The 25,949-nt window shown below is 43.1% G+C and overlaps 1 protein-coding gene across 1 annotated transcript in view; it reads left to right on the top strand.

The window, feature by feature from the left end:
- The window catches only part of TRABD2B (TraB domain containing 2B), a 276,515-nt gene that overhangs the window by 217,565 nt on the left and 33,001 nt on the right, over positions 1–25,949 (top strand). Inside the window, exon 5 of the mRNA XM_027747253.2 lies at positions 12,814–12,904. Within this exon, the coding sequence (XP_027603054.1) occupies positions 12,814–12,904 (91 nt within the window). The remainder of the gene's footprint in view (positions 1–12,813; positions 12,905–25,949) is intronic.

Raw genomic sequence — 25,949 nt, 5'->3', positions numbered from 1 at the left:
CTGTTTATACCAGTGTAAAACCAGAGTACTGCAGTGGAGATTCAAATCAAATATTTCTGCTTGCTCAGAACGTGGATGTATATAGAAATTCTGTGTATTTATAAGGAAAAAAAACCCCTAAATTTAAATTAGTCAGGATGTTTGGCCACATGGCTGTGAGTAGGTCTGCGTGGGTGAAACACACAAAAATAACTAGTAATAAGTGGAATGTAGATACACATTTGATAGTCTAGTTGGGAATAAATGTGTAATAAGAAGAACTTCTCCGTAGGCATGGCATTTACATATTAGTACTTGAGCAATACAGCTTTCCAAGATCCTTGATCAATTAAATTTTACATATGTAAGCAAGATTTCCTTTGTGTGTGGGGATGTGGAGGCTTGGTACAACTGTTTGCATGCCCGAAGTAACTTACAGATGGAAGTTTTTGCAGGACAAAGCTCGTCACTGTTGAGTTGTGACAGGCAGTGTCCGGGAGAGGTGGCAGCTTGGGAGTGACCACTTTTGTGTTCATACAGCACCTTTACAGCTGAGAATCTCTAAATACTGCAGGACTATTTTCTATTCTTTTCCCTCTACATGGATGGTCTCTTTGACAGATAAGATTTACTGACCCTTCTAGTAGAGCATTTGCCATTGCTGGCTAGAAACCCCCTCTCCTTCTACCACTGTCTGTCCTTCTCAAAGCATTTCTTTCTTCTGTTTTGCTTCTAAAGAAAGAGAAATTAATAAAGACACAGCCAAGGAACCTCCTAATGCTTTAAAAATACTGCAAAGTGTCCTATGGAGATCCTTTTTCTAATTTATACAGACATCCTTAAGATCAAAGCTGATCATGCCCAGGCAGAGTTGATCCTGATTTATGACATTTAGATAGACTAAAATGGGTGTTTTCTAGCCCAGATTTCTATTATTCCACAGTCTTGGGCATGCTTTGCATTTTAAAGAAAACAGATCTCCAGATGTAGGTACTCTAGATCTCTTCCCCCACCACATGTATCTCAGGGTCTTGCAACACCATATTAAGTAGCTTAACAAATGTCTGTAGTGTGTTCCTGCCTTGCCTTTCTCCCCAGGGGCAAGGGTTTGTTGGTTTGATATGCCTTGTTTGGAGGGTTTGCTTCCCGGTGTCAGAGCAGACATGAATCAAGCAGAAAGCCTTGAGCTTGGAGCGTAAGGTGGGAAGCAAGTCCCAGTTTGCACCTCCCGAAATGCCACAGCAGCATCCGCACCTGGTGACCTCACTCTGAGAGGATTTTGCGGTCTCCTGAGGTTTATTTCTCCTGCTTTCCCTCTGTGGGAAGGGCCTCAGCCTACAGCCTCAAATCACTCCTTGAAAAAGCCCCTTGCCTGCACTGGTGAGGCTCACCATGATGGTGCAAAGGAATCCCTGGCTGATATAAGGCAGTCATTTAGGGCAGATTTCCTCTGTGTGGTTGAGTGGGTTTGGAGATGCCTGATGTAATTTCTGAGGTGGCAAATGATCTATGTAGCACAAAGCTGGTTTTGATGGAGATATTATCTCAGACCTTGAAAGTCATGCAGCTACGCTCAGCTGCCTTTTCAGCAGCGCCAGCTAAAACCACAGAGCAACACTACATATAATTGCTTTTAATCCATGATCAAGGGCAAGCTTGGAAACGTGCCTGCTGCAGTGTGCTCTGCTGTGTGGCAGAAGAGAAAGGGTTGAGTCCAAAGTGGAGACCAGGTTGGATGTGCCGTGCAGGCCCAGGGGCTCAGCAGGCACACATCTCAGCAAAACCAGAGGGCATCTAGCAGGAAGAAGGGACACACACCTGGGCACAGGTGGCTCAGGGTCACAGATGACTTGCTCTCAGCTGCTGATGGAGACCTCAGTGCCATTGAGGGTGCCTTGCCTCCGGATGCCACCAGCAGTGCGCTGGTTAACCTGAAAGAAAAGGCCATTTCCAGGTTGGGGTGACTCACCTCACCTTACTCACAGCCTCATTTGTGAACTTTCTGGGGTGTTTTTCTTCAACAACAGTGACATCCAGTGGCCAGCTGGATTTTTCTGAGAAATGCGTTAGCCATCGATGATCTTAACAATGTGAAGGTTTTATATTTAAAAAGATCCTGACTAAGGAGGCTCAGTTTTGGTTTCCTTGGAGAGTTTCCTTTTTAAAAAAGTCTGGTAAAATGGCCTCTGTTTTCCTATGCCAGCTTGAGAGGCAGGCTAGAAAGTACTCTGCTCCAGCAAGGAGTCTGTCCTGTGTCCGTAAACTCCAGGGGGCTGGCAATTTGCTGAGGAATCACTATGCTTTGTGCTAAGACATCAACACGTTTTTCACTTATGAGACATCCACAATCTAAATAAACCACCAGAAAGGGGCTTCTGGAACAGATGAAGAAAGCAGTGTAGTCTGTAGAATAATTGACTGAGAGGTTAAAACCAGAAAGAACAAGCAAGGATCCGCGTCCTGTCAACTTAGAGCTTTGATTTTGTGGTTTTCAAACCGCTTTCCAAACAGAAAATGACAGCTTGTCTTGTGGTCTTCTGAAGTAATTTTGACAGACGTTGCCCCCAACTTACTTTCCTGGAATGGTTTAATCTCACACTAGACCAAGATTACAGTTTTGTTTAATTCAGTTTAGAGCTGTGCTTGTGCAAACTAGAGGAACTGGGAGAAGCAGGTTCAAAATAAACACAGTAAAGTGCTGTTTCACACCAGGCTTGATTACATTGTGGACACAATATATTGTGCAAGCCAAATGCATCCATAAGGCCAAAAAGGAATTGGACAGACTCAACAGTCCAGCTTTAGAAATCACTAAACTTCTGATTCCCTGAGCCAGCAAGGATATACCAGGGTCCTGACCCCTAGTTATTTCCTATAACAAACCATTAAGTCCATCCTTATTACCTGCCAGAAGACTTTGCCAAAGGCAAGCAAAGGTGCTGCATTTCACAGTACTGGCTGTGTCCTAAGGCAAGCTGAGGTCTCACACCATCTGGTCTTTGCTGGGCAATGCCTCAGAGGTGCCTTCACAAGCTTAGTGAGATACTCAGCATGCAAAAAGCTGTTTTGTTGGCTGAGGAGCTTTCCAGGGCCCGAAGCTTCCCTGAGCTCAGACTCCACCAAGTCACGGAGGTGTTTTAGTAACAAGTTCACCGTTACCTTCTTCGCAAAGAAGGAGTGCGGAGCAGGGAGGTATGGAAGCTTACCCCAACCCTTGCCCGGCTTTGGCAAGCAGGTCCATGTGCATTCCAGGCTAGTTCGGGATGGCTCGGGGGATTTGCGATGGGATATGAAACACTTTGCTCAGCGGTACCTGCCCCGCCCCAGCTGTCACGACCTCAGCGTGGCCGATGACGTGGGAAGAGCTGATAACTTTGCTTCAGATGGGAGCGTGTTGTCTGCTTCAGCAAGGCTGCAAGCACACTAGTGGGGCACCCTGGGCAAAAAAAGAAACCGTTTCCTCACTGATTTCCTCACTGCCTGAGGTGTTGATGACAAATGGCAAACAAAATTGTACTTTGAGACAGTGCATTTCATACCAGGCCATCTGCACTGAGGGGATATGACGGTCCCAGCTGGTTGGGTCAGTCTCAGAGATACCTCCAGCACCCTGAGAAGATTCTTACAAAAGCCAGGTTTTCTCTAGATTTTCCTCAGACTCCTTCTCTTTTGCTGCAGTGCTAGGGATGGGTGAAGTTTCCTAGATTTTGTACATTGACCCTGTCCATTGGAGAGGATCCCATGAGGGACACAGAAGCACATTCTCTGGCACACAATCACGCCTTATACCACATCTCTGTGTGGAAAGGTATATTCCAACAGCATGATTCAGTGAGGAGCATGAACTTTAAAAAAAACCAACCAAACAAAAAACCCAAAGAAAAAAGAAAATTCCATGTAGTCATGGCATTCTGCTACAGGGAAAAATGCCAATAACCATCCTCAGACTGAGCAAGCCCTGCCTTCATTCACAGTAAAACCTGAGGACAAAGTCAAACTTCTATGCTAGCCCTTGCCCACACCATTTTCCTCCTGCATATTTCTTGTCCTGGTAAGTTGTTCCAGCTTATACCAGCAAATACAACAAATGCATTTTACAAAATAAACACTTAAAATCTTGAGGCTTTGTTGTTTGACTCCCAAGGGACCTTTTCCTTAGCACAGTGAGGAAGAGATAGAATTCATTGTATCTCAAACATAAGGGACTGAGATAATAGGATATTGTCAGTTATCAATCCACCTCCCTCTTGCCTTTAAATTTGGATCCTTGATATTCAATGGCTTACTTCTGGTCAGATTCAATGATTTTAGAGGTCTTTTCCAACCTAAATGATTCTATATTTTCTTTAAGAGTATATAGTGAAAGAGTCATCCTCACTTGGACCTTCTCTCTGGAAAAACTCCTCTAATGGCCCCATAACCAACCCAAGTGGCCCCCTAACCAACCAAAGCACAGATCAACACTGCTCCCCCTCCCTTGCAAACTCTGGCATGTCAAGAAAGGTGGGGGAAGGGGTAGAAAAGGGAAGGCAGGGAGGAAGAGTGGGCTCTGCACAGCGTTCAGGAACTTCTGGGCAGTGGTAGGGTGGCTTGGTGGGCCATTGTGCCATGTCTGATACATGCTGAGGCTAAAGGAGCTATTTAAGCTCACATGGCCAATGGAGAGAGAATTGCGCAGAGGGCTTGTGTTCTTCCCAGTCCTGGTATTTGAGATGTTGGAATGAGTTTCTCTGTGGAGGTGCTTATCCCCTCCAATGAGACTGACCAAAGAGACTAGTCACCTAATTTTAAAATGTCTGAAGCAGCTTGGAACCCTGTTGTTGAGTTGGTCTGACACAGCTCAGTTGTTGCAGTGGTCTGCAGAGGCCAGGGGAGATGCCTGGGAGGTGACCTCACTTCAGCTCTTGCTTGTGTTGTTTTTCTTAACCTAAGTAAAACAGCTGGTTTAGACTTGAAGAAAATTGAGCTTTTTGTTAAAAAAAAAATAAATATCATTTTATTGTTTTCCTCATCAGATGTTTAGGGCAAGTCTGCAAGGAAAGGTGTGCAAAGACTTTGAAGACAGCAGAGAATTGGACTCATATTAAGACAGTGTATTGAGTCTGGAAGTGGAGAGCTATGCCAGCGTGGTACCAGTCCTAAACTGGTAAATTCAGTCCCATCTCGTGCTGAGGCTGTTGAAGACTGTGCATTGCACTCCAGGCCACTTCTAGAGAAGGACCTCAAGTGTGTGATATTTGGGTGCCTGCAGAATAGCTCCATACCTTCAACAGGCAGAATGCTCAGAGAGGGAGAGCAGAAGGGGAGAGACATGGGGGTAGTTTATTATATTGAGGGGCAGCAAGGAAATAGAAGAAGTCTGTGGGACTCTGTGTGTCCTTTAGAGTGAGATGTTCCAAGTATAGAATTGCACTGCAGATCTCAGAGACACCCCAGGGAAACACAAATCTGTGCTCTATTAGCCTGGTGTCAATCTGGAATAACCCCCTCAACTTTTGGCCTCTCCTCACTCCATTCTCCCTCTGGCTACAGTTGTGGCCTTTCTCCAGAGCGTGTTCTCTAAGTGCTCACGGGTGAGAGGGGAGAGAGGTGATTACATGCAAGAGAGGAATGAAGGGGAGCCATGGGAGGATTGCTGGACGTTCAAGATGCTGCATGCTTTGGCTTTTTATGTGTTATTGCTCTGATTCCCATGACTGTCCAAAAGTGACTGTGAGTCAGTTCCTCACAACTGTGTAGAATAACAACATCAAATGAGAGGGAAAATGATTTCTCCATCTGCCTTGGAGAAGGGGTGGCATGATGTAAGAAGGCTATGATGAAAGCCTGCTTTACAAGACCATTGCACATGGCTTGTGCAAAGTATTTTTTAAGGCATGCTTTGGGCTTGGATACTCCTGCCAAACAGGGGAGGAAGAAAGCTCATTCCCTGCATCTCCAGCTCTCCTTCACAGCTCTTTGCATAATGCTGCAATTTCCAAGTGCAAAACCGTGTCTTGTAGAAGAGCAAAAGCCAGCAACCTGGGGTGACAGACTCTTCTGAAAGGTGGGGTGCAGAACTCCCAGTTTTGATGAGCACTGAGCGCTCTCCTCTAAGGCAAGAATGCTCTGGGTGTCATCAACAGACCTAGTGGGGGTGGTCTCTGAGGCTGCTGAGTTTCTGTGGGGTGCCAGTTCACTCACCCATGAATTTGTCTCTCATAGCATCTATTCCCCTTGGTACATGTGTGCTGTTACTAGTCAGGAGTTGATCTGGGGCACTCTCAGTCCTGTGCTGTACCTTTGAAAGTCACTTTCTCTTCAGAAAGCCCACAGACAGCTCTTGTTTTGAACTTGAATACCGGCCTCTAGGAAGCTTTTGTTACATCTGGTCTCTCTGAGGTGTGGGTAGGGCTGCATTTGGGATGCTGATGATGCACACACTGCATCTCATGCTCTGGTACGGTCTGGCTCACACTGTTCCATTCTAACTGGGGTAAACTGGGGGATGGACGCTGGTCCTTCCAGCCATTTCTAGGAAGTTCCCCCTGTGGGTCCCCACAAGCACAGATTTTGTTTATGTTATCAGTAAAATCTAAAAGCAAAATATTCAGGCAGTTCTAACATCATACTCATGCCTGGGTGCTGCATATCACCCACCTAATCCATTACATGGTGTCGTTCCTTGATAAGACATTTTACATTAGAGGCATACTCAGGCTGAAGGAATCTTACGGATGCATCTAGATCCAGCTTGCAAAACAAAGAATTTGTACACAAATCCAACCTTTGCTCCTTGTCAAAGTGCATTCAAGATACTGATTCAAGGCAGTCCTTACCACTAGAGTGAGATTTCAAGAAAATAAGTGGTTTAGGAAGAAAGAGGAGCAATTGTCTGGCAGTGATAGTGGTCTAAACCTGAGTCATCATGAGAAAGGATGAAAGAGCCTCCAGTTCTTGAAGGATGGTATTTATTAGTGGAGAAAGATGCTGGCCAAGGAGTGAAAGGGAATTAAAAATATGGAGGGTTTATCCACAAAACTGATTCCTCATCACAGGTCTGGGACATCTGTCATGGCAAGAAAGAGTAATGTGGGATGTCATGTGGTTCCCTCCAGTAAATTCCTGCTGTTACTCAGGGACCGCTGGGTCAGTGGAATGCTACAGTGGAGAAATCAGCACATTCAGATAAAATTAATTCCCAGAAGTGTTTGCTGTAGCTCCTTACTGCAGCCTCGTCTCGACAAGTTCATCATTCAGCTTCCAAAACACTCAGTTTGACATTCGTCAGAATTAGAGGAATGGAGATGCAGTTTTGGAGGCAGCAAGCAAAGGAACCAGTAAGTTTTTGCCCCAGCTGTGAACGGGCAGCTTTCAGCCATTTGCAGTTTTTGCCTACACTGACTCTTGTGAAGCCTCACTGCCATAAACACCGTGGTGCTGCCAAGAGGCTTGAAAATCATCACCAGGAGAGAAGGAGGAATAGAGGCTGCCGCCTCCTGATTGCAGAACGGCCCAAGGTCTAAATGGCAACAAAACGTTATACATAATGTCTGATTCACTGTGTGGAGAATGTAAAGAATTGAGACCTCCCGACACAGTTTACATTGGCCCTTTTTATGACTAATTGTGCAGAAAATAGCTCGGCTTGTAGTGTGCATGGAAACAGTTCAGATTTCTGCTGTGTGTCAGCTAATGGGCTAGCAAGGCTTTTTTAGCACAACTTCAAAGGCTCTGGCAATGGAGGTCCTTTGTGAAGGAATTATCTCCTGCTCCTTTGTACCCCTTTATCCTTCTAAGCCACGGGAACAAAGAATTGTGAGACGAATAGACAAAGTAATTTGTAGGAGATCTGTAAACCTAGATAAAGTACATAACATTTGCTCAAAAACATTTTTTCTGCTTCTGTCGTCAAAACATGGTTATATTTTTCTGTGCAGAAACACTCAAGTTCATTTAAGTTCTGAGGGATGCAGACTTGAGCTTAGGCATGCTATTGATGAGGGTCACCAGGATGTCTGAAGTGGTAAAGGAGAGCTTAATTTATGTGGTCAGTTAGAAATTATGTGGCTTTTAAGAGTTGGCCGAGAAGGTCTTTCTCCTCACCTAAAGATATTCCACTGATAAAAGAAGAAAATGCATTTTTTCAGCCGTGTGTGTATGCATGGGCGTGCTTTAAGGAAACCACTTATTTTTCACCTTTTAGTAAAAAAAAAAACCCAAAGTAGTTTATTCTTTCTTTCTTCCAGTGAAAAATGAAACCTTGGGGAGATAGGAAACACATTACACGGATCTGCTTTGTGTAGTCCAAAGAACAGCTCTTAATTAAAAATAAAAAAGCAAACCAAGGGTGGAAGGTCTTTGATTAATGTTAGCAACCGTGCTGTCTAATGTGTTCCTCCAGTGTCTCCAGATCCTCTGTCTCAAAAAACCAGTAAATGAGTGAAAGGAGAATAATCTTGGCCTCATCAAATTTAATGAAGAAACCACCTCTATGTGCAGTGAGCCACACTGGCCACTCCCCTGTATTTGTGTTCAAACTACAAAATGACTGCATTTGGCACTGGGTCTTGTCCTAAAGCAAATCCCATGAGTGTGTCCTTATCCTCAGTGCGTGGAAGGACTGCATCCACACCTGGGTTTTTTTTAATCTTAAACTGTTAGTACTGGTTGCTCTGCATATCTCCATTCCCAAGTGCAGACTTGAGGTCCCCATCCAGAGAATCTTTTATGTCTGCTTTCTCTCCTTTTCCCATACTTCCATGGATTTCCCAAGGCAGTTGATGTTCTGACCTCTTGGATCCAGTTTTCATCAGCTGTCAAGATAAATTTGGTTAATACTCCAGGAATAGTTTATTCAGATTTAGACTGAAGAGGGAATAGTGATGGAAATGCAAGATCATTCCCCTGTCTCTCTAATCTGTCTGATATGTCTCTAGATGCACTAACTTTTCAATAGTTATACTTTCTTGAGGTTTATTCCAGGCCAGGAAGAGAAATTTTTAAAATATTTTAGCAGAAGCACACATACACGAACATGGGTGTATATATAAAGGTCATTTATTTTATATCTATAAATAAAAATAAAATCCACTGATGTTATAAAAATATGACAATTATTACATATTATCTTTGCACGTATGGGCAGCTAGAGGCAGGGATTTGATGATTTTAACTGATGCTGATTTTAATTTTCTCCAATATATGGGTTAAATTTGATTTCCTTACATGCCATAAGCTGTCAAAGTATTCTAATGTTGTCAATATCTAACCTGTGAATGCTTATCTCAAGTTTTGGGTGACTAAGTAGAGTTATTTTATGTGAAAAATCTCTCATATAGAAAATTTGCCTGGGTTTTACAACTGGGAAGAATAATTATGATGGACTTCACAGCAAGAGGCAAGCTGTTTCTTCCAGGAATTCTTTAACCCTGGAAGTACAGCAATGACATGAGAGCATTTTCATGTTTCACGTTAATCCACCTGCACTGGGTACACTCAAGTGCCACCTTTTTCCTTAAACCTTCCTCTTCCACATATATCTTCAATCCTGAGGAGCTCCTTGCCATGGATCACTGTCGGGAAGGTGTCTGTACTGGGTGGGAAGGCTGCTGGTCTGATGCATAATTTTGGATTTTCCATCACAAGACCATGACTCCAAATTGCTTGTAGTGTGTGTAAGGAGATGCTGATTTGGATACAGCAGCAAAACTGTGATGTAAAACAAAGAGTTGGATACAAAACCAACCTCAATATGTGAATTCTGACTGGACAGAGAAGACAAGTAGAAGCCAGAGCTGGTTCATTTAGAAATCTTGCAGTCAGGTGTAGAGGATTAACAGGGCAAGTTGATGGTGAGATGGGTGGTGATTTACCCAGCTGTACGTGGGGTAATGCAAACAGGAAAATTTTAAGAGGAGTCTAAAGGTAATGCTTTCCAAAGACCTGCTCATGGCATTTCCTAGCAGTTGTTGAAGCTTCAGGCTCTGTTGATACATGTGGAATGGAGAATTATTTGGGGGCCAGCTTTGATTTTGGTTTTGATTTTTTTTTTTAATTTCTTTTCTCTTGGTTGAACTGGGGCATTGAAAATATTGTAGTATGTGTTGAATTGTGGACCTAAAATGAAATAACTATTCACATTGAAATTTGTAATGAAGATTTTAATTTATTCAGAGATTTGAAGTTTGATGAAGTTTTTTTTAGTGGAAACTGGTATTCCTTCCAGTTAGAAAAGGCAAAATTAAAAGAATAAGTCTTGAGAATGGAGTAGAGGATAAGGCGATTTGTGATATGGAAATTCAGTCCCTGGTCTTGAAAAACATCCTGAGGACATTCATTCACCACATGGATGAGTTTTACCTTGGTGAGAACTTTCTCTGTTCCCTGTAATTGCAACCCAGATCCTACACAAACTCCCAGACAGCTGGAGTATGGCTCCCAAGAGAAAGGGGTATGGCAGAGGATTGAACAGCTTGGGGTGTCCCACCCTGTGGAAACACACATCTCACCATACTTACATTTTTTTGCTATCATGCTCAGCAGATCACCAGTCCAAGGAGCTTTCATCTTTCAGGTCTCCACACAGAGGGCAGGAGTGGGAAGTCCAGGAAGTGTCACCTTTTGGTCTTCATCCGGCACTTGAAGGGACTTGCAGGCTTTGCTGAGGAGCTGACATTGTTGACAGTCCTACCTCTTTGTGGATGAGGAAGCAGAGCTGTTGCATAGTTACTTTTTTCCCTAGCTTTAAAAGAGTTAAAATTGGGTTCTTTTGTACTGTCATGATGTCAAATATTTGCTGGACTCAGGGCAATTATTTACATTAAGGAATCTTTTGGCATTTAAGACTCTGGTTCAGGTAAGGTAGAGTGCTGTACCATCAACTCAGAAACATCTCTGATACCTTTGACTTAGGTTCCTCAGTGTCACTTGGCCCGTGACAGAATGGGGACCTTCGTTTGCCTTGGCCACTGCATAAAAAAACAGGATATGATCAAATCCAGTTAATCATTCACAAATGTCTCATTTCTTGAATCTCTGAGGGTGTATAACACATTTTTGGGACTGTTCTCTGCTGCTTTGGCTTTTGTTATAAGTAAGCTAGTAAGGAGAAAATCAAATTTTGAGTTTTCTTAAAAGGAAGTGGAGGAATCCTGGAACACACTAGGGCTCTGCAAATGTATGTTTAATCATTTAAAGAAATGTCTTTTGGCTAAAAGCTCTTACCAGTGCTTGCAAGTTGCACTCAAAGCTGTACAGCTACATCATTCCAACAACTGATGTGAGTTAGCGCCCTTGTTGGCAGCGTGAGCAGAGAGATGCAGGCTTAGCAAATCCTGGGGGCTGAATTACTCTCAAATTCATAGTGACTTTGTGCAGCGTGGGCGAGGTGTCCTGGGGGTGACTCTGCTGATGGCTACACCAGCTCCTTACACAGTGGCATGGATGGAGAGACTCAGGCATATCTTGCCTGCCTTGTTTTTTACAGTGCAAAGCATTTGGCTCTGCTGTGGAGCCAGGCTGTTCCAGCCATCTCCTGCAAACACTTTGACTGTGCTTCAGGCAAGCATACCCTCTCCAAGCAGCAGCAAACCAGAGGAGTGAGTACTCACACACAGCACATTGTGGAACTCCCTGCTGCAAGATGCCACAGGGCAATAAGTGCATGGAGGCAGAGCCTTGAGTATATTCGTGGTGAACTGGCCTATTCAGAGCTGTCAGTGAGATCCACTGACCTGGGTGTAAATGGGAGTCGTCCAGCTCTGCAGAACTGGGAGCTAATGGGAATAATGGAGGAGGATTGTTCTGTCCTTTCTCAGTGTCAGTTATTATATATGTACATACCTTTAACACCCCAGGCTGCAGTCGGAGACAGGTTACTGGGCTATGTGGATTTTAATAAACCTGTTAGTGGACTTCTTGCTTTCTTACTTTAATATCTAACCCATCCTGAAAACAATGTGGGACTTTAACAATAAGTTGAAAGCTTTAGAGGGATTACACTGCCTTATTGAGTCTGTACCCAAAGCCCTTTGAGGGCTCCCATTGACTCCAGTGGGATTTGGTTCAGACCTCAAGTATATGGGACTCTCTTAAGTAAACTCTTTCAAGGCCTGTACATGCTGCAATACTTATTGGACTCTTTGTTACTTCTGTGAATAGGAATGTGACCTTTACACTTCTAACAAAGAGCCTTGAATTACAGGACTAAATCTTCATGTTTTGGGAGAGATAAGGTTACCATCCCAGCTCCTCCTAACCCTGCTGAGCAGGTGGCTGAATGGTTGGTGAGGCAGTTCCCCAGTCACTGGGGATTTAGTTAGACAAGCACTGAACGTGTAGTACAGCAGCTTCAGAGCTTCTTCATAAGTGGATGTCCATGAACAGTGGTGGTCAGGGTGGACATCTGGTTTTGTACGTTGTTCCATTTCACAAGTCAAAGCCCTGCCACCACAGGGTCGTTCTGATATCCATGTTAGAAGTCTGTTTAATCCATGTACGTACTAAAAATGGCCAGTGTGGAAGACAAGGCTAGTAAGCCATCTAGGTTTTCTATTATCCACCCAGTCCCTTGGCCACGTGAGGGGAGGGAGGGAGGGATGAGTAAGATGGAAGGAGAAGGTGTCGGGCTGTATGTTCCCTCTTCCTCTGGCCATTGCCAAAGGCTGCAGTGGGGCTATGTGGCAAATAGCTGAGTCTGAATGACAACAAATTCCATATCGTGCCTTTCTTGCTTTTGAAGCTGGTCTAGCTTCTGGTACCCCTGCCTCCCAAACCTGCTGTTCCAACAGGAGAAACTCAAGTGAGTGAGAGGAGCAGTTTGATTGACAGTGCTATTTTCTACCTGTATTTTAGGTCACTTCCTGGGTAACAACACTGTGATTGATGTACTGAGACAAGCAGGATTTGAAGTGGAGCACACTCCTCCTGGACAACCAATTGGAAAGTAAGCAGCTGCCCACAGATTATTAATCACTTTCTCTCCTTTTTTCTCTCCCTTTTTCTGTGACTAAGTGATATTATTGCATTAGTATAGGAAGTGGGTGAGGAACCTCCCTTTCCCACCCAAGTTCCAGACAAAAAGTTCATTGTAAAGCATCCATTGTGTGAGTTTGGAAACATATGGAGCCTCAGTGGCTGGGGTTTTTTGTCTTTTTGTTGTTGTTGTTGTTGTTGTTGTTTTTTTTCACTTGGGGACACTATTTATGATCACAGCTACTTCATTATAACAGTAGTGCCACAGTTTCTTTCCAGAAACATCTCATTCAGCTCATTCCCCCATAGCTGTTTTTCATTTTTCTCTCCACGGGGTTTTAGTTGCTTCTTTAGTTGCAGACCTCTCTCTGTCCGGCTGCTGCTCTTCAGTTGGCATTTCACTTTTTCCTGAAGGACCAGATTTAATGGAGCAGATGCACCTTGTGTTGGGTAGGTAGAGAGCAAATCAATATTCCCTGAGCTTCTCCATCTATCTGGTCAAGTAAAGCAGGCAGGAAGGGACTGATCACCAGTCTCTTGGAAATGTTCATTATTATAAGATAAAATATGAAATAGTCCTTAGTTGGTGAAACAAACTTCATTCATCCCATAGAATTTTCTCTTTCCTTCAGATGAGGTCTCTTCCAAAGAAATTGTAGACAATAAAACCATGAGGGATGGTGAGAGATCATCTAGCTTTTCCCTAGAAAATTAGCCTTTCCCTTACATTCTGCAGATAAAATTTGGCCAGGATTACTCTGTCATAGGATTGTTATCCTCATCAGGAGAAAGTGTCAGCAGCATGCTCCTGTCCCTGGTGGGCAGACATGACATGGTCCAAATATGAGGTGAGTGTCAATATGGAGGATTAATCGCAGAGGTAGTAGACCATGTCTGAAAAAACTATGTGTAATATAGTTGGAAAATCTGGCTGATCTAACCTTGTTTGTGAAACATCTGCAGTGATTCATATAGAATATCATATGGCTCAACTGTACATAAGTGTCTTTGACAAAGGATTTATCCTGAATGCTTCTTGGAATCTGTTGAGCAATAAAAGCATCGTCTTAAATAAGAAGGGGGGAAAGAGGAATAAAAAGCTATCAAACACCAGGAAGAGCATATATTCAGAGGAGGTTTAAGAAGCACTTTGGCAGAGGGAGAAAAGTCAACATGGCACAAGGAAGAGCAGTAAACACTGTAATGGGCTGGAGCTGGAAATATTGACTAAAATTAAAAAAAAAAATACAGCAAAACAGAAAACCAAACTATAGCAGAACAGCTGAGGTGTACTGTTCCTAGGTTTCTGACAAGGAAACTTTCTGCTCAGGGAAGCAGACACTTTCTTCAGCAATTTTCATTTAGCTGAAAGTATCATCTTCCATGAAAAGTGTTTCAACTGGAAATTGTGAAACTAATAATTTATTGGCTGTTGGAAGCCCTTGAGAAGAACAAAAGATACAGTAGTGTGAGAGAAGTCCAAGAACAGTTGCTGCTCTTTATGGTCTTGGGATATGTCTTTACACATCATCACAGAGTTGAAATAAAGGATAGGGCAGGAAACTTGAATCAAAGCCAGCGCTTAATGTTGACTTTTTTTGCAGAATGGGGCACTTCTGTGTGTGTGCATTCCTCTACCTTGGCAGCAGTGTCTCCTGTTCATGATGTCTTCGCTAAAGTTGTAGTCTCTGGGGAAAATGTTCCTGAAAGCAAGTGGACTTGGACTGCTGCCTAGACCAATGCACATGTCCTCAGCTGAATTGTCCCACACTTGGAAACTTCTGTTCCCAGCTCCAGACCATAGTGTTGGGCAGGTTGGTCCCTTTGTCTGGGCTAGTACCCTAATTCCAGTGAGGTCTGCTCTGAACACTGAACATACAAAACTTTATTAAAGGGTATACTCTTGTGCAGGAGTACTGGATTGAGTCAAGTGAGAGCACCTCATAAAGATTGAATGCCCTGTGTGTTTTCCTGTGGTCTGATGATGAGGCAGATGTGCCAGTCCTAGATGAGAATGTAGAAAAAAAATAAATTACATGGTAAAGAAGTCCAAAGGTGCCACTAGACTGCATTACTCGAGGTGCAGAAACAGCAGAAGACTACAGAAATTGTGGATAAAGAGAACTTAAACATGTTCACAGGAAACAGCTTGCTGCCTTTAGAAAAAAAGAGGCTCTCAGACATGCACATCAGGGGATGTTGTTGTCCTACAGCTGGGGCTGTAGCCATCAGAAGTGCTTGGGGCTCCCCCTCAGAAATGAGGAGGCTGCTGCAAACAATTTGTCTCCTTTTTTTTAGAATAGCTTGTATTTTATGATTTCTGGGCAAGATGCAAGACAGTCTAGCCAAACACAGTTGTGACAAAAATTGATGGCATTTTCAGAAGCGCAGCAAGTTGGTTGTTGTGTTGTTGTGTTGCTGTAACTGAGACTCTTAAGGAACCTTGCATTTTTGTCCAGCCTTCTATTTTTACTCTTCTGCTTTTTAAAAGATTAAATAAAAGCATTTGAAGACAGTTAGAAAGGCCCAGAAGAGGAACCATTTTGTGATAGTGGCTATATTAACAAAATGTATACATAGAATAAATAAATAGAAGCTCAAAAAAATTTGGGCTGCTTGCAGAGCAGAAATTGTTTTATGGGTTACAGAGATGCAGGTGTTTTCATCTTGATTCTTGTGAAGCCATACATGAAATAAGAGGTATTTCTGTCCTCTGCTGAAACCCAAAAGAGACGTATCTGCTTTACTTCCAAATAAGTTGTATAAGGGAGTCAAGCCCATTGCATTGCATTCTGGCATTGACAATTGAAAAACTGGATAGTGTTCAGGGAAGATCAGCTGGACTCTAATGTAGAGATTGGTGGGGGTGGACAGCACGTGGAAAAATGCAAGGGTTGGAAAAAAACTGAAGCAGCTGCACGCTTATGTTTTGGCCAAGGGAATTCAAAAAAGGAGTACTGTGGACAAATTGTATGCAGGAGAATGGAGAGGAACAATTTGAGCTGGCACATAGAAACATTTGGAGGTATTATCAGATTGAAATTGAGGGTGGTTTTGGATGAATATCAGTGATTTCTTGACAGTGATTTGCAGTACAATCTTGCTCAGGTTAAGTATGAAGCCCTATTATATGAAAGTAATTTTAGCAAAACATGTATTCTACATCCGGCTTACTACCCATACTGCCTTGCCAAAAAAGCAAATACTATTTTTCTTTAATATAGCTGTTCCTAGAACATTATTATTATTGTTGTTGTTGTTATTATTATTATTACTGGCATTATTAGTGGTCTGATCTTTATAATCAATAATAATTGTGTTACCATAAATAGGTGGAGTATAGTCTAGTATAATTTAAACCCCATTTCAGTTTCAGAAAGGGCAAAGAATACCTTTTTAGAAAATAACTAGTACTGTTCCTGTGTATGAAAAAAGAAAAGCCTTGGGAAGAGTGAAACAGGACAAAGACCAAAGCTGTTTGTTACATACAGGCTGGGTAAAATCAGAAGATTCTTGGCTTCCTCCATCCAAAAAGCTAAGCATGGGTTGTGAAATGGCTGCTCTTTAAGCCAACCAAACTGAATACCTAGAGTCTCACATTTCTGTTGTCTAGTGACAAGCATGAATATGAGCCAAATTCTCCCTTTCTTAAGGTATTGGGGAAAAATAAAGTGAGATCTTGTCAGGTTAGAAGAGATAGCCAAGACATGGAGGGGTTTGATGGCTCCAGAATCAGTGAACTGGCAAAGGAAAGTTCATATAAAGTACATTTATCTGGTGTGGAGCTATTTGAGAACTCTCACTGACTGGATTTCTGAAATCTCCTGGCTCCTCCTGTTGATTTGCCTTAGTGGCCCAGTGTCGACCTTCCTGAGCCTCTTCTAGAATCCCACCAGGTGACTGTTGAAAACACCTCCTTTACAGCTTGATCCCTTTCTGTAAAAAAAAACCCCTGTTGTACTCATCATGCAGAGCAACGCCATAAACACTTGAGAACTTATCCTCACATTGGCTTCATTTGTTTATTTTGTTGCCTGAGGGAAAGCGTCCCAAATCTGTTTGCACGACAACCTTCAACAGCATTCATATTTGCTTCTTTTTTTGATGGCTCTCCTCCTTGTCCTCAAATGAAGGCATTGGAAAATTAGTGTATCTCATTGCTTTGCCCTGAGATAAGAAAGGCAACTTTTTTTTTTTTTTGGTGGAGTTCTGCCAACTGGCTGTCCTTGCTCCTCTCTGTCTTCAGACAGCAGAGCTGCGTGCTTGGGGTTGGGAGAGAGGAGGAGATGGGAGAAAATTTCCCCTCAGATGGATTCCAGTGACTCGAGCAGATAAAGGGCCACAGCTGCTTCACATTTAGTTGGAAACAGCCAAACTGCAAGATCAATCCAGGAAGCACCTGTGTCCGTGATGACTCTATTGTTGCTGGGTTCTCAGAACCGGCTCTGACCTTCTGCCACTCACCAAGCCCTGATGTGCTGCACGCTGTTCTCTCGAACAGAAAAGTGTGCAGCAGCGCTCATTTCCCTCAGACTGCTCTTTCCGAGGTTGTGCTCAATGCTACCTTCTTTCAGAACGGGAGAATTCAGTACAAGCTTTTGTATCTGCCCTTTTGAGAGTTTATTGTACGCTCGCAGAGCTCTGCTGGAGAAATTAATTACTCTTGCTCCTTATGTTTGAACTTCCTGGCCCAGGTGAAGCAATGTGTCTTTGCTGTTTAACTGACTCCTTTCTTTCTTTCTGAAGCAAAGAGCTTCCTCCTTCACCTTCTCCTGTAGCATCCTACAGTTGTGACCCTGGTCTCCTACTCAGTGTTGGCTCAGGGTGGAAATCTTTGCCCCCCTAGGAATGCTCTATTCCTCCCCAGGGAATAAAAGCACACTTACTTCCCACAGTGATGCAGCCATTTCACTCTATCAGGATCCCTAAGCTTCCCGAGGTGATATAAAGAAATGGGAAAATGTTTGACCTAGCATTCCCCACAGCTCCAAATTGGTAAAAATGCCATTCAATAAATTGGTAAATGTGCCAATTACACCCCAGAAAATTATGGATTCCATCAGAGCCCTCAGGTGTCTCCCAGTAGTTGCCAAGTTCCTTGGGATGCCCAGGAAGCTTTAGGTTTCTGGTGCCAGCCTGCCAGGGTTACTCTGCTCTGCTTAGCTGTTAATTTTTGGGATGTGTCAGAGAGAATGTTAACGTTGTAGTGAAATAAGTAAAAAATAAGTATTTATGAGAGCTGTGACACTTTCATTAGAAACAACTGAGTTAATTGAGAAAAAAGTAGACCTGAGAAGGAGAGATTCGGGATCCTTTCTCTTCTGAGGCAGGGAAAAATGCACACTTTTTTCTTTTATGTGGGTGGAATAACCTCCCTGTAGGGTTGCTGCAGTTCTTAATCCTATTGTAAACCTTTGGATCTTTCACTTGATCTGAGCCCGGGGATCATACTCCCTTCACTAGCTTCCTTCCCTCAGAAGAAAAGCAAACCCATTATTTAGGGGGTTCACTGACAGCATAATTTACAGTAAGAGGTGTATAGGGATGAAATGGGGTTCATCTGCATGCACTGGCAAATTTATTGCCTCATCTAACATTGGAGAATATGACTACTCAATGCTTAAAATATTTAGTTATGAAAATATGCACATTACATTTTCATGTTCCCATGTGCCTTTAAAATATCCTCCTTTGCAATTTGATTGTCTTTGTGTCTACCTTACTGCCATGAAGTCTGAGTCAGTCCAAGTAACTCTGAGGGGAGGGAGAAAGTTGAAGAAAATCTCTAAAATGTGGTAGAAAAGCAAAGTCAATTTACAAGTTCTCAGCCATAGAAACTTAATAATCCTTTAAGCAACACATTACTTAGGGACAGTGTATCTGTGTGTTCTTTAGGCTACATTTAAATGCTGGACACCTGAAAGAATGGAATTTAGAACTTGCTACAAAAAAAAAATCTGGGAAAGAACAAGATAATTCATGGCGTTGGAGTATGAATATGGAACAGAACTTCTCAGGAATTTTGTGCTTGACTAGTTCACCCAGTGGGACATTCACTTTTCTCTATAATCAGATTTTGTTCTTGGCAAAATTTCTTTTTTCGTGTGAAAAAATTGTTTCATATTCCATATGATTCTGTTCCTTGGGAACTTGCACACAGGGCCACTGGGGAACGTGGGCTTGCTTCTTTTTGCTCAAGGGCAGCCTGCTCACAGAGCTGTCCTGAAGCCAGTGCTAAGGTTTCTAAGTTTTTTGCTGCTCTGCAGCCTATCAGTTTTAGGAGATCTGTATCTCATACTCCATAAACTATCAAATAGTAAATTTACAGAGCCTTGGAGACTTCAAAAGTTCAGAGCTCATTCTCACCTTCTTTCCTAGCCAAATTTTGGAGTTCTTCTTTCCACAGGAGAAGCTGATTTTTTTCATCCTCCTTCTGCTTCCAGCCAACTCTAATGCAGATATTTTCACCTTAGGTCATTAGTATGAGATGAAAATTTTTGGTTTATAGTTACTAGAGATAAAGCTGATCCAAACTGCACTGAAGTCAACAATTTCAATTGTTGGCTTCCATTGGTGCCAGTAGCTTTTAGAGGTCATCATTATTATGAGATAGTTGTTGATTCTCTCCTGTCTTTGGTGGTGAGGAGCCATGAGGGAATCGGTAGAAAACTAGGAGTATGTTCACACAGTTGTGCAAATGCTCACTATAGTCAGTGTAAAAAGACTGGCTTTTCCAGAGTAATGCTCATGGGTGTCTTAGACAACTGGCCCAACTTGCTTGCAGTAGGTATCTGACTAGTTTTAGATGGCTAATCATTTTGTGAGATTAATTCCCCTCCTATTTGAAGGACTTGGGACACATTCAAGTTGGACAGTGTAACTAGACTCACTTAAGCCTTTGGAAAAACTGCACCATCCCCTCTCCAGCGCTGTAGTGAAACAGTGAGGTTGTGTGACTTTGTTTGTGCGTTCAGCCTGCACTTGTCCTGTGGATTGATGGCCTCCCTCCCAAGTGATATCAATCTGGGCTGAAGTGGAGCTGCACTTTGTAACAGCTCAAGGGGCACAAAGGTATCAAGTGGTATTGTGTGCTTTGAAAGATGTCGTTTATCTAAGGAAGTTTGTGGTCTGTTTGCTGTCACTCTGTCTTTGCAGAGCCAACTTCCCTTACCTTCACTATCACGTTGTCAGGCAAAGAGACCTCACACGTTAGGACAGATAGCTTTTCCACTCCCAGAGCTGACTTCTTTTCCTTCAGCAAGTGGGCTGAAGTTGTGGGCTGTGTTGGCAATCAATAGAGCTGCTTGATTCAGCATGAGTGTAATTGCTAGTAATTTTGCTTGCAGGGAGCTCTTTACAAAGCATAAGTTCTTAAAAAGGCAACAGGACTTCTGTCAATGAAGAAGATAATGGCTTTTCTCGTCGTCGCTTTCACTTAAAATTCCTTCAATAATAGTATCTTAGAAAAAAACAGTCAGGGATACAGTTTTCTACATAGGATTTCACTGAGTAGTACGTTTCATCTTTCAGGAGGGATCAGATGTGCATAGGGACATTCTCTGAAGTTTAAATAGGGTTAGAAACCCTCCAGAACAGCGTTGTGTGATGGGTGGCGTGGCCAAATGACCCCCTGTGGATCTCGTTGTGGCATGCTGTGAACTTTACTGAAACCTTTCTGAACTGCCCCCACAAGTCGAAGGTCACTCTAACCCACATCTGTGATGTGATCTTCTGTCATTTCTTGTGCAAAATAGTCTCACTTTTAACAACTCATGGTATCTCAGCCAAGCCAGGTGACTTCATGCTGGCCACAACCCAGCTTTGGGTCTGAAATGACTGTGTGGTTGTCCCTTGAGGAGAAGATGGTGAAGGGTCAGACTGAGATGTGTGTGTATCAGCTGCTCCTCCTAGTTAAGTGCTAGTAGTAGGAGCAGGAATGCCAAAAGGAGTTAAGTTCTTATAACAGGAATAGTAAATTAAGGATGGTGAATTTATGAAGCACTTGTCACAGTAAAGAACTTAGAATGCCAGAATGCATTTTCGTGTCACGATCACTGAATCATTTTTATGAGAAGTCGAAGTAAATTCATATGTAATCTGTAAAGTTTGTAGAGAGTTTAATTCATCCAGGAAATCATGTGTTGGGAATTCTGTACCCAGCTCCAGATCAGATATACTTCAGAGAAGCGTTAAGGTTTTAAAATCCTTCCACAAGCCAAACTGATCTCCAGAACCTTTGGAGTTTCACCCTTCTCTGGACCTCATGCCCCATGCAAGTGAACATCATGCCAATATGTTTCCCATTTCCTGGGGATTAAACTGCTGTGTTTGATGACTCAGGACTTTCCAAGAAAGCAGCTCAGTCACCCACTGTCTGAAGCGACCTCAGGTGCCTCAGAGGACATGTTTTCTCTTGCACAGTGATTCATGATTTCAGACCAGAGGATCAACTATCTTTCTTTTTTTTTTATTTCCCACAAAGTTAATTAATAAAACAAATTTCTGTTAGTGGGTGTTGAAAGACTTTGGCTTTCCACCTACACTCCCAAATGCTCTGCATTCCAGGGAGAATGAAAAATGGACCTGTGAACAGAAACAGGAGGGAGGAAAAATGGATCAGATGCTGTAGATGGATGTAGACACAGTGGCTGTCAAGTGACATGATGGAAGAACTTCCTGAATGAAGACAGTTTCTTGCAATTGTGATTGCTAAAAACACACTACTACACTAATCCAATTTTGGAACTCACATATGCAAATTTAGAGAGAAATTTTGGGGCCAGATACAAGGAGTGTCTGACAAAAACTGAATTCTCTGTTTGTGCCTCCCTGTTGACCTCTTGCTCAGGCGGGCGGCCATGTGGAACACAGTTGTTCTGCTTGTGAAAACTGGATCCTTTGCCACTCCAGTTTGTCAGGAGAAGCACCTGGAGGACTCACCCAGTCGTGGCCACTGTGGACCAGGCTATGCCCATCTGTCTGCCTCATCTGTAGCCCCACCATAGAACAAAATTTTTCATCAGCATGAAGAATTAAGACAAAATTTACACCCAACATGATCATAACTTCTGTTGACTTCAGGGAGAAAACAGTTGGTCCCACAGCGGGCCAGAGTTGAGAGAAGGTCTAGATGTGGGATATTTCCCCTTCCCACTGCTACATGGGACGTCAGACCAGCTCACACCACTGTCTGCTGATGGCAGCTTGCAGAGGAAGAGACCTTATCTGGTGCTCTTATTTGTGAGAAAGAGCACACTGAAGCCTTTTTCCGTTGGCTTCCAGTCAAGTCAGGAATACTAAGATTTTCCTGCTAACCTGTAGCATCTCAGCAGCAAAGTCATAGACAGACTCCAAGTGCTTTGGTACCCAGTGCCCTAGATTTGCATCTCCTGTCATATGAGCCCAGCTTCACATTTCTGAATCTCTCTAGCAAAAATAAAGGCAGTCACGGAAATATCTCTGTCGGGTCAGCACATCCCTGCTTATGTTTGAACGGCTGATACGAATCTGGAGTCCCCAGTGATCGAAGTGCACGTTCAGAGATGAGCCCCATGTTGTGTTTTAAGGGAGCACAGCACTTTGAAACAAGGATGAAGCAGGAGCAAATTGGGACGAAGGATGTGGGGCATTAACTACTTTACAAGAAATCCCTGCTGGAAAGACGTGGTCAGTGTTCCAAAGTTTTCCTTGGAGAGTGCTTGGAAGTTGCATACCAGCCTATTTGTGGAAAGCTAAACAGTTTCCTATTGTCCTTGCTGTGAAACGCTTCCCAGATAAACACTTTCCCCCTCTCCATTGAAGAAAAATGATACAGCCTGTCCAGAGCTCTAACACAGGGACTACACTGGGCTGCTGCTCAGCCTTGCCAGAGTTGCTGGTTTCTGTTGGCAGTGAGCTTTGCTAAGGGCTCTAGTTCATATACATGCCAGCATCGTTAAGGAAAAGCTCCGTTATTGAGTGAGACTGGGATAATCTTCAAGGCTTTAAGAATGTTGTGTGCCCACGTCTTTGGGTTCATTATACCCCTGGAATGTAAATCCCAATCCACAGTGGATAAACAAGGTTCACATGGATCTCAAAGACTTCTGTGGTATTGTCTCTTCCTGAAGGGGAAAGAAAACATTGGTAGCTGAAATAAACTCACTGGGGTTATTTAGCCTGGAGGAAAGGAGGCTCAGGGGGGACCTTATCGCTCTCTGCAGCCACCTGAAAGGGGGTTGTAGTCAGTTGGGGGTTGTTCTCTTATCCCAAGTAACAAGCAGTAGGAGAAGAGGAAATGGCCTCGAGTTGAGGGTTGCCGCACGTTGGAACAGGCTACCAGGGGAAGTGGTGGAGTCACCATCCCTAAAGGGATTTAAAGGGTGTGTAGATGTGGCACTTTGGGACATGGTTTAGTGGTGAATGTGGCTGTGCTGGGTTAACAGTTGGACTTGATGATCTTAAAGGTCTTTTCCAACTTAAACAATTCTGTGATTCTACAAAGAGAGCAGTAAATCTCTGCTGCTGTAGTGGGTTTAGGTTGTAACATTGCCTGCATTTGTGGCATTTTAAGTCATTTTAAGGAATTATTCCTAACACCCACAGAGTCAAGGCATCATATTCCAGCACAAGGAAGATCCAGAAGTCCCTCCATGAACTTGGGAGAGAAAAAGCTGATTTTTGAAATCAGCAGTTCTAAGAATCAAGGCTGTCTAACACCAGGTTAATACTGGTAGTGTTTCAGTCCAGGTCAGTGGGTGGCTTTTCCTCTACTTCTCTTCTCCTGGCAGGTGCAGATCTGCAGGACCTTGTGCGTCCTCACCTCTGACTCCAGTTTGGGCACACACATGGTTTTGCTGAGTCCCTCTATCTTTTCTTCATGGTACCTCTCAGGCTGAAGACCTCTTCCCAGGAGGAGCGTGTCATTCCTGCAGTCAGTGGATGCAATAGATGCACAGATTCACTTTTTGCCACCATTTTGTCAAAGCAAACCTTACTTTGTGACAAAGGAATGGTGTTTCTTCTCTAGAGGCATGGGATTTCTTGCTAATGTTAAATGAGAATTTTACACTTGTATCAAACTTGTACGTAGATTCAGTTTTAGGTCGCGAATGAAACTGGGAATGGGAACTTCCACTGACATTTAGCAGGCACTGAGGTTTTAAATGCCTGAGGCAATTTTAGAAGCATTCCCCTCAAGGAGAAAGGCCATTGACTTGAAAGAAAGCAGAGCTAACAAGGGGTTTGTTTGTTTTTTTTACAAATGCAACCATGAATTTAGGGCCATTCCTATGTATTCAGGCATTCATACTTGAATATGATAGCATATGCATACATAATAGCAGCCATTGCTGAATGGTCAACAATTCCCACTCAAGTCACTGAAAGGCAGCACATGAAATCCACAGAAAACCAGAAGAGGTTTAAATGGGGAGCAGGATACTGATTTTATTTTCTTCTTTCACTATTGGGGTGCACTGTCCCACTTCCCTCCTTCTTTACCTTTCCTGCCTTTCCCATAACCTAATTTGGTCACTCTTGAAGTGTTCCAGCTTTGTGTAGTGATAAGAAGCAAACGTGACTGCTAGAACCTGTGCCAGATGCCAGGCATAGTTTTGATGAGTCTTTGACATCTGTTTGCCTTGTGATATTACATGTTTTTCTGTAGCTAGGCAGTGCTACAAGTACTCAGTCAACTGTGGTACCCTCTCAAAAGACTGGCACTTAGATAAAGCATTTCAAGGCAAACAAACAAATAGATAAACACATGCAACACATGCACATACAATGGAGGGAACAAGCTTCCTAACAGGGACTTAACTGTGCTCTGGGGAACAGCAGAACAAGTGGATTTCATTTTCCTGGTGTTTCACTTTGTGCTGTGTAGGGTTCTCTGTATGGGAAGAAAGCTGGCCTTAATTGCTGGTTTTGTCTATGTTTTTTGTGTGTATGCAAACAGTTTATGTATAAGTTGGGTCTGCTCAAGCTTATAATGAGTCATTTGTCATTTGTGCTCACAAAGCTCCCCAGTGAAAGTTTCAACCACTGCCCATCCCCAATCTAATTTTCCTTGACAAATTTCCTTGACAAATGAAGTCTGCAGAGGTTACACAAAGGGCACCTGAGGATCTTGCTATCTCTTTGGTCAAGGAAGCCAGATGCCTCCTGGATATTCAAGCTGTAGTTCAAGGTCCAATCTCATAAGTTTCAATTAGCAACCAAAAAAAAAGAATGTAAACCCTTCTTTTCTTCCTTAAGGTTTCAGCAGCAATGTGCATGCTTTGTTAATGAAGTATTTTAGTGAAGGATGAATTTGTCAGACATAAATAAGCATTTGATGCAAGCAGTTTCATCATCATGAGTTGATACAGAGAGGGAACCTGGGTGAAACGAGGCTAATACATAGAGAGACCTTATGTGAAGTCTGTTAGCATTACAGTAGACAGAACAGCATTAGACATTAAAGCAAGTGGAGTTTGGAGGGAGGACACTTCTGCTTTCATCACATCTTGAGGGCTCTGTCCATTACCGACCAGTAAAAATGCCCACAGACAGGCTGAAGTGTTGCCTGAACAGGGTTCCTGACAACTGTTTTGTTCTTTTCTTGGAAACACTCAGGCCATGTGATAAAGACAATGCCAGCGGGCTATAACAGTATTTTGGAGAAAGGCAGAGTGGCTCTGTGTTCCTTTTTTTAGCTCAGCAGCATCAATGGCTGAGCAGATCAGATGTTTTGTGGTGTTGGCTTTGGAGAGGAATACTGGGTTCAGTATTACAGAGATGTGGGATTTCTTGCAGACATGGTCTGCTTATGGTTCTTTGGTTCCACACTTCTTCCTGCTGCTCAGTTTAAGTGGTCCATGTCTCTCTCCTTCCAGTGATAGCAGCTACTTATGAGCCTTCGTTATCTCTCCTCTTGCAGCTGTAAGAGCCTTGACTGAACAAGGTACTTCAGGAAGGCAAGTTGCCGTGCTTGTACTGGTTTGTGATCCGCCCAGTATCTCATCCCTACCAGGACTCAGCTTCCAGAGCATCAG

This window comes from Pipra filicauda, unplaced genomic scaffold, assembly GCF_003945595.2.
Source record: "Pipra filicauda isolate LSUMZ 115617 unplaced genomic scaffold, ASM394559v2 scaffold36_size6622888_pilon, whole genome shotgun sequence".
Classification (NCBI taxonomy): Eukaryota; Metazoa; Chordata; class Aves; order Passeriformes; family Pipridae; genus Pipra; species Pipra filicauda.
This window is presented reverse-complemented; position numbering and strand designations above follow the sequence as displayed.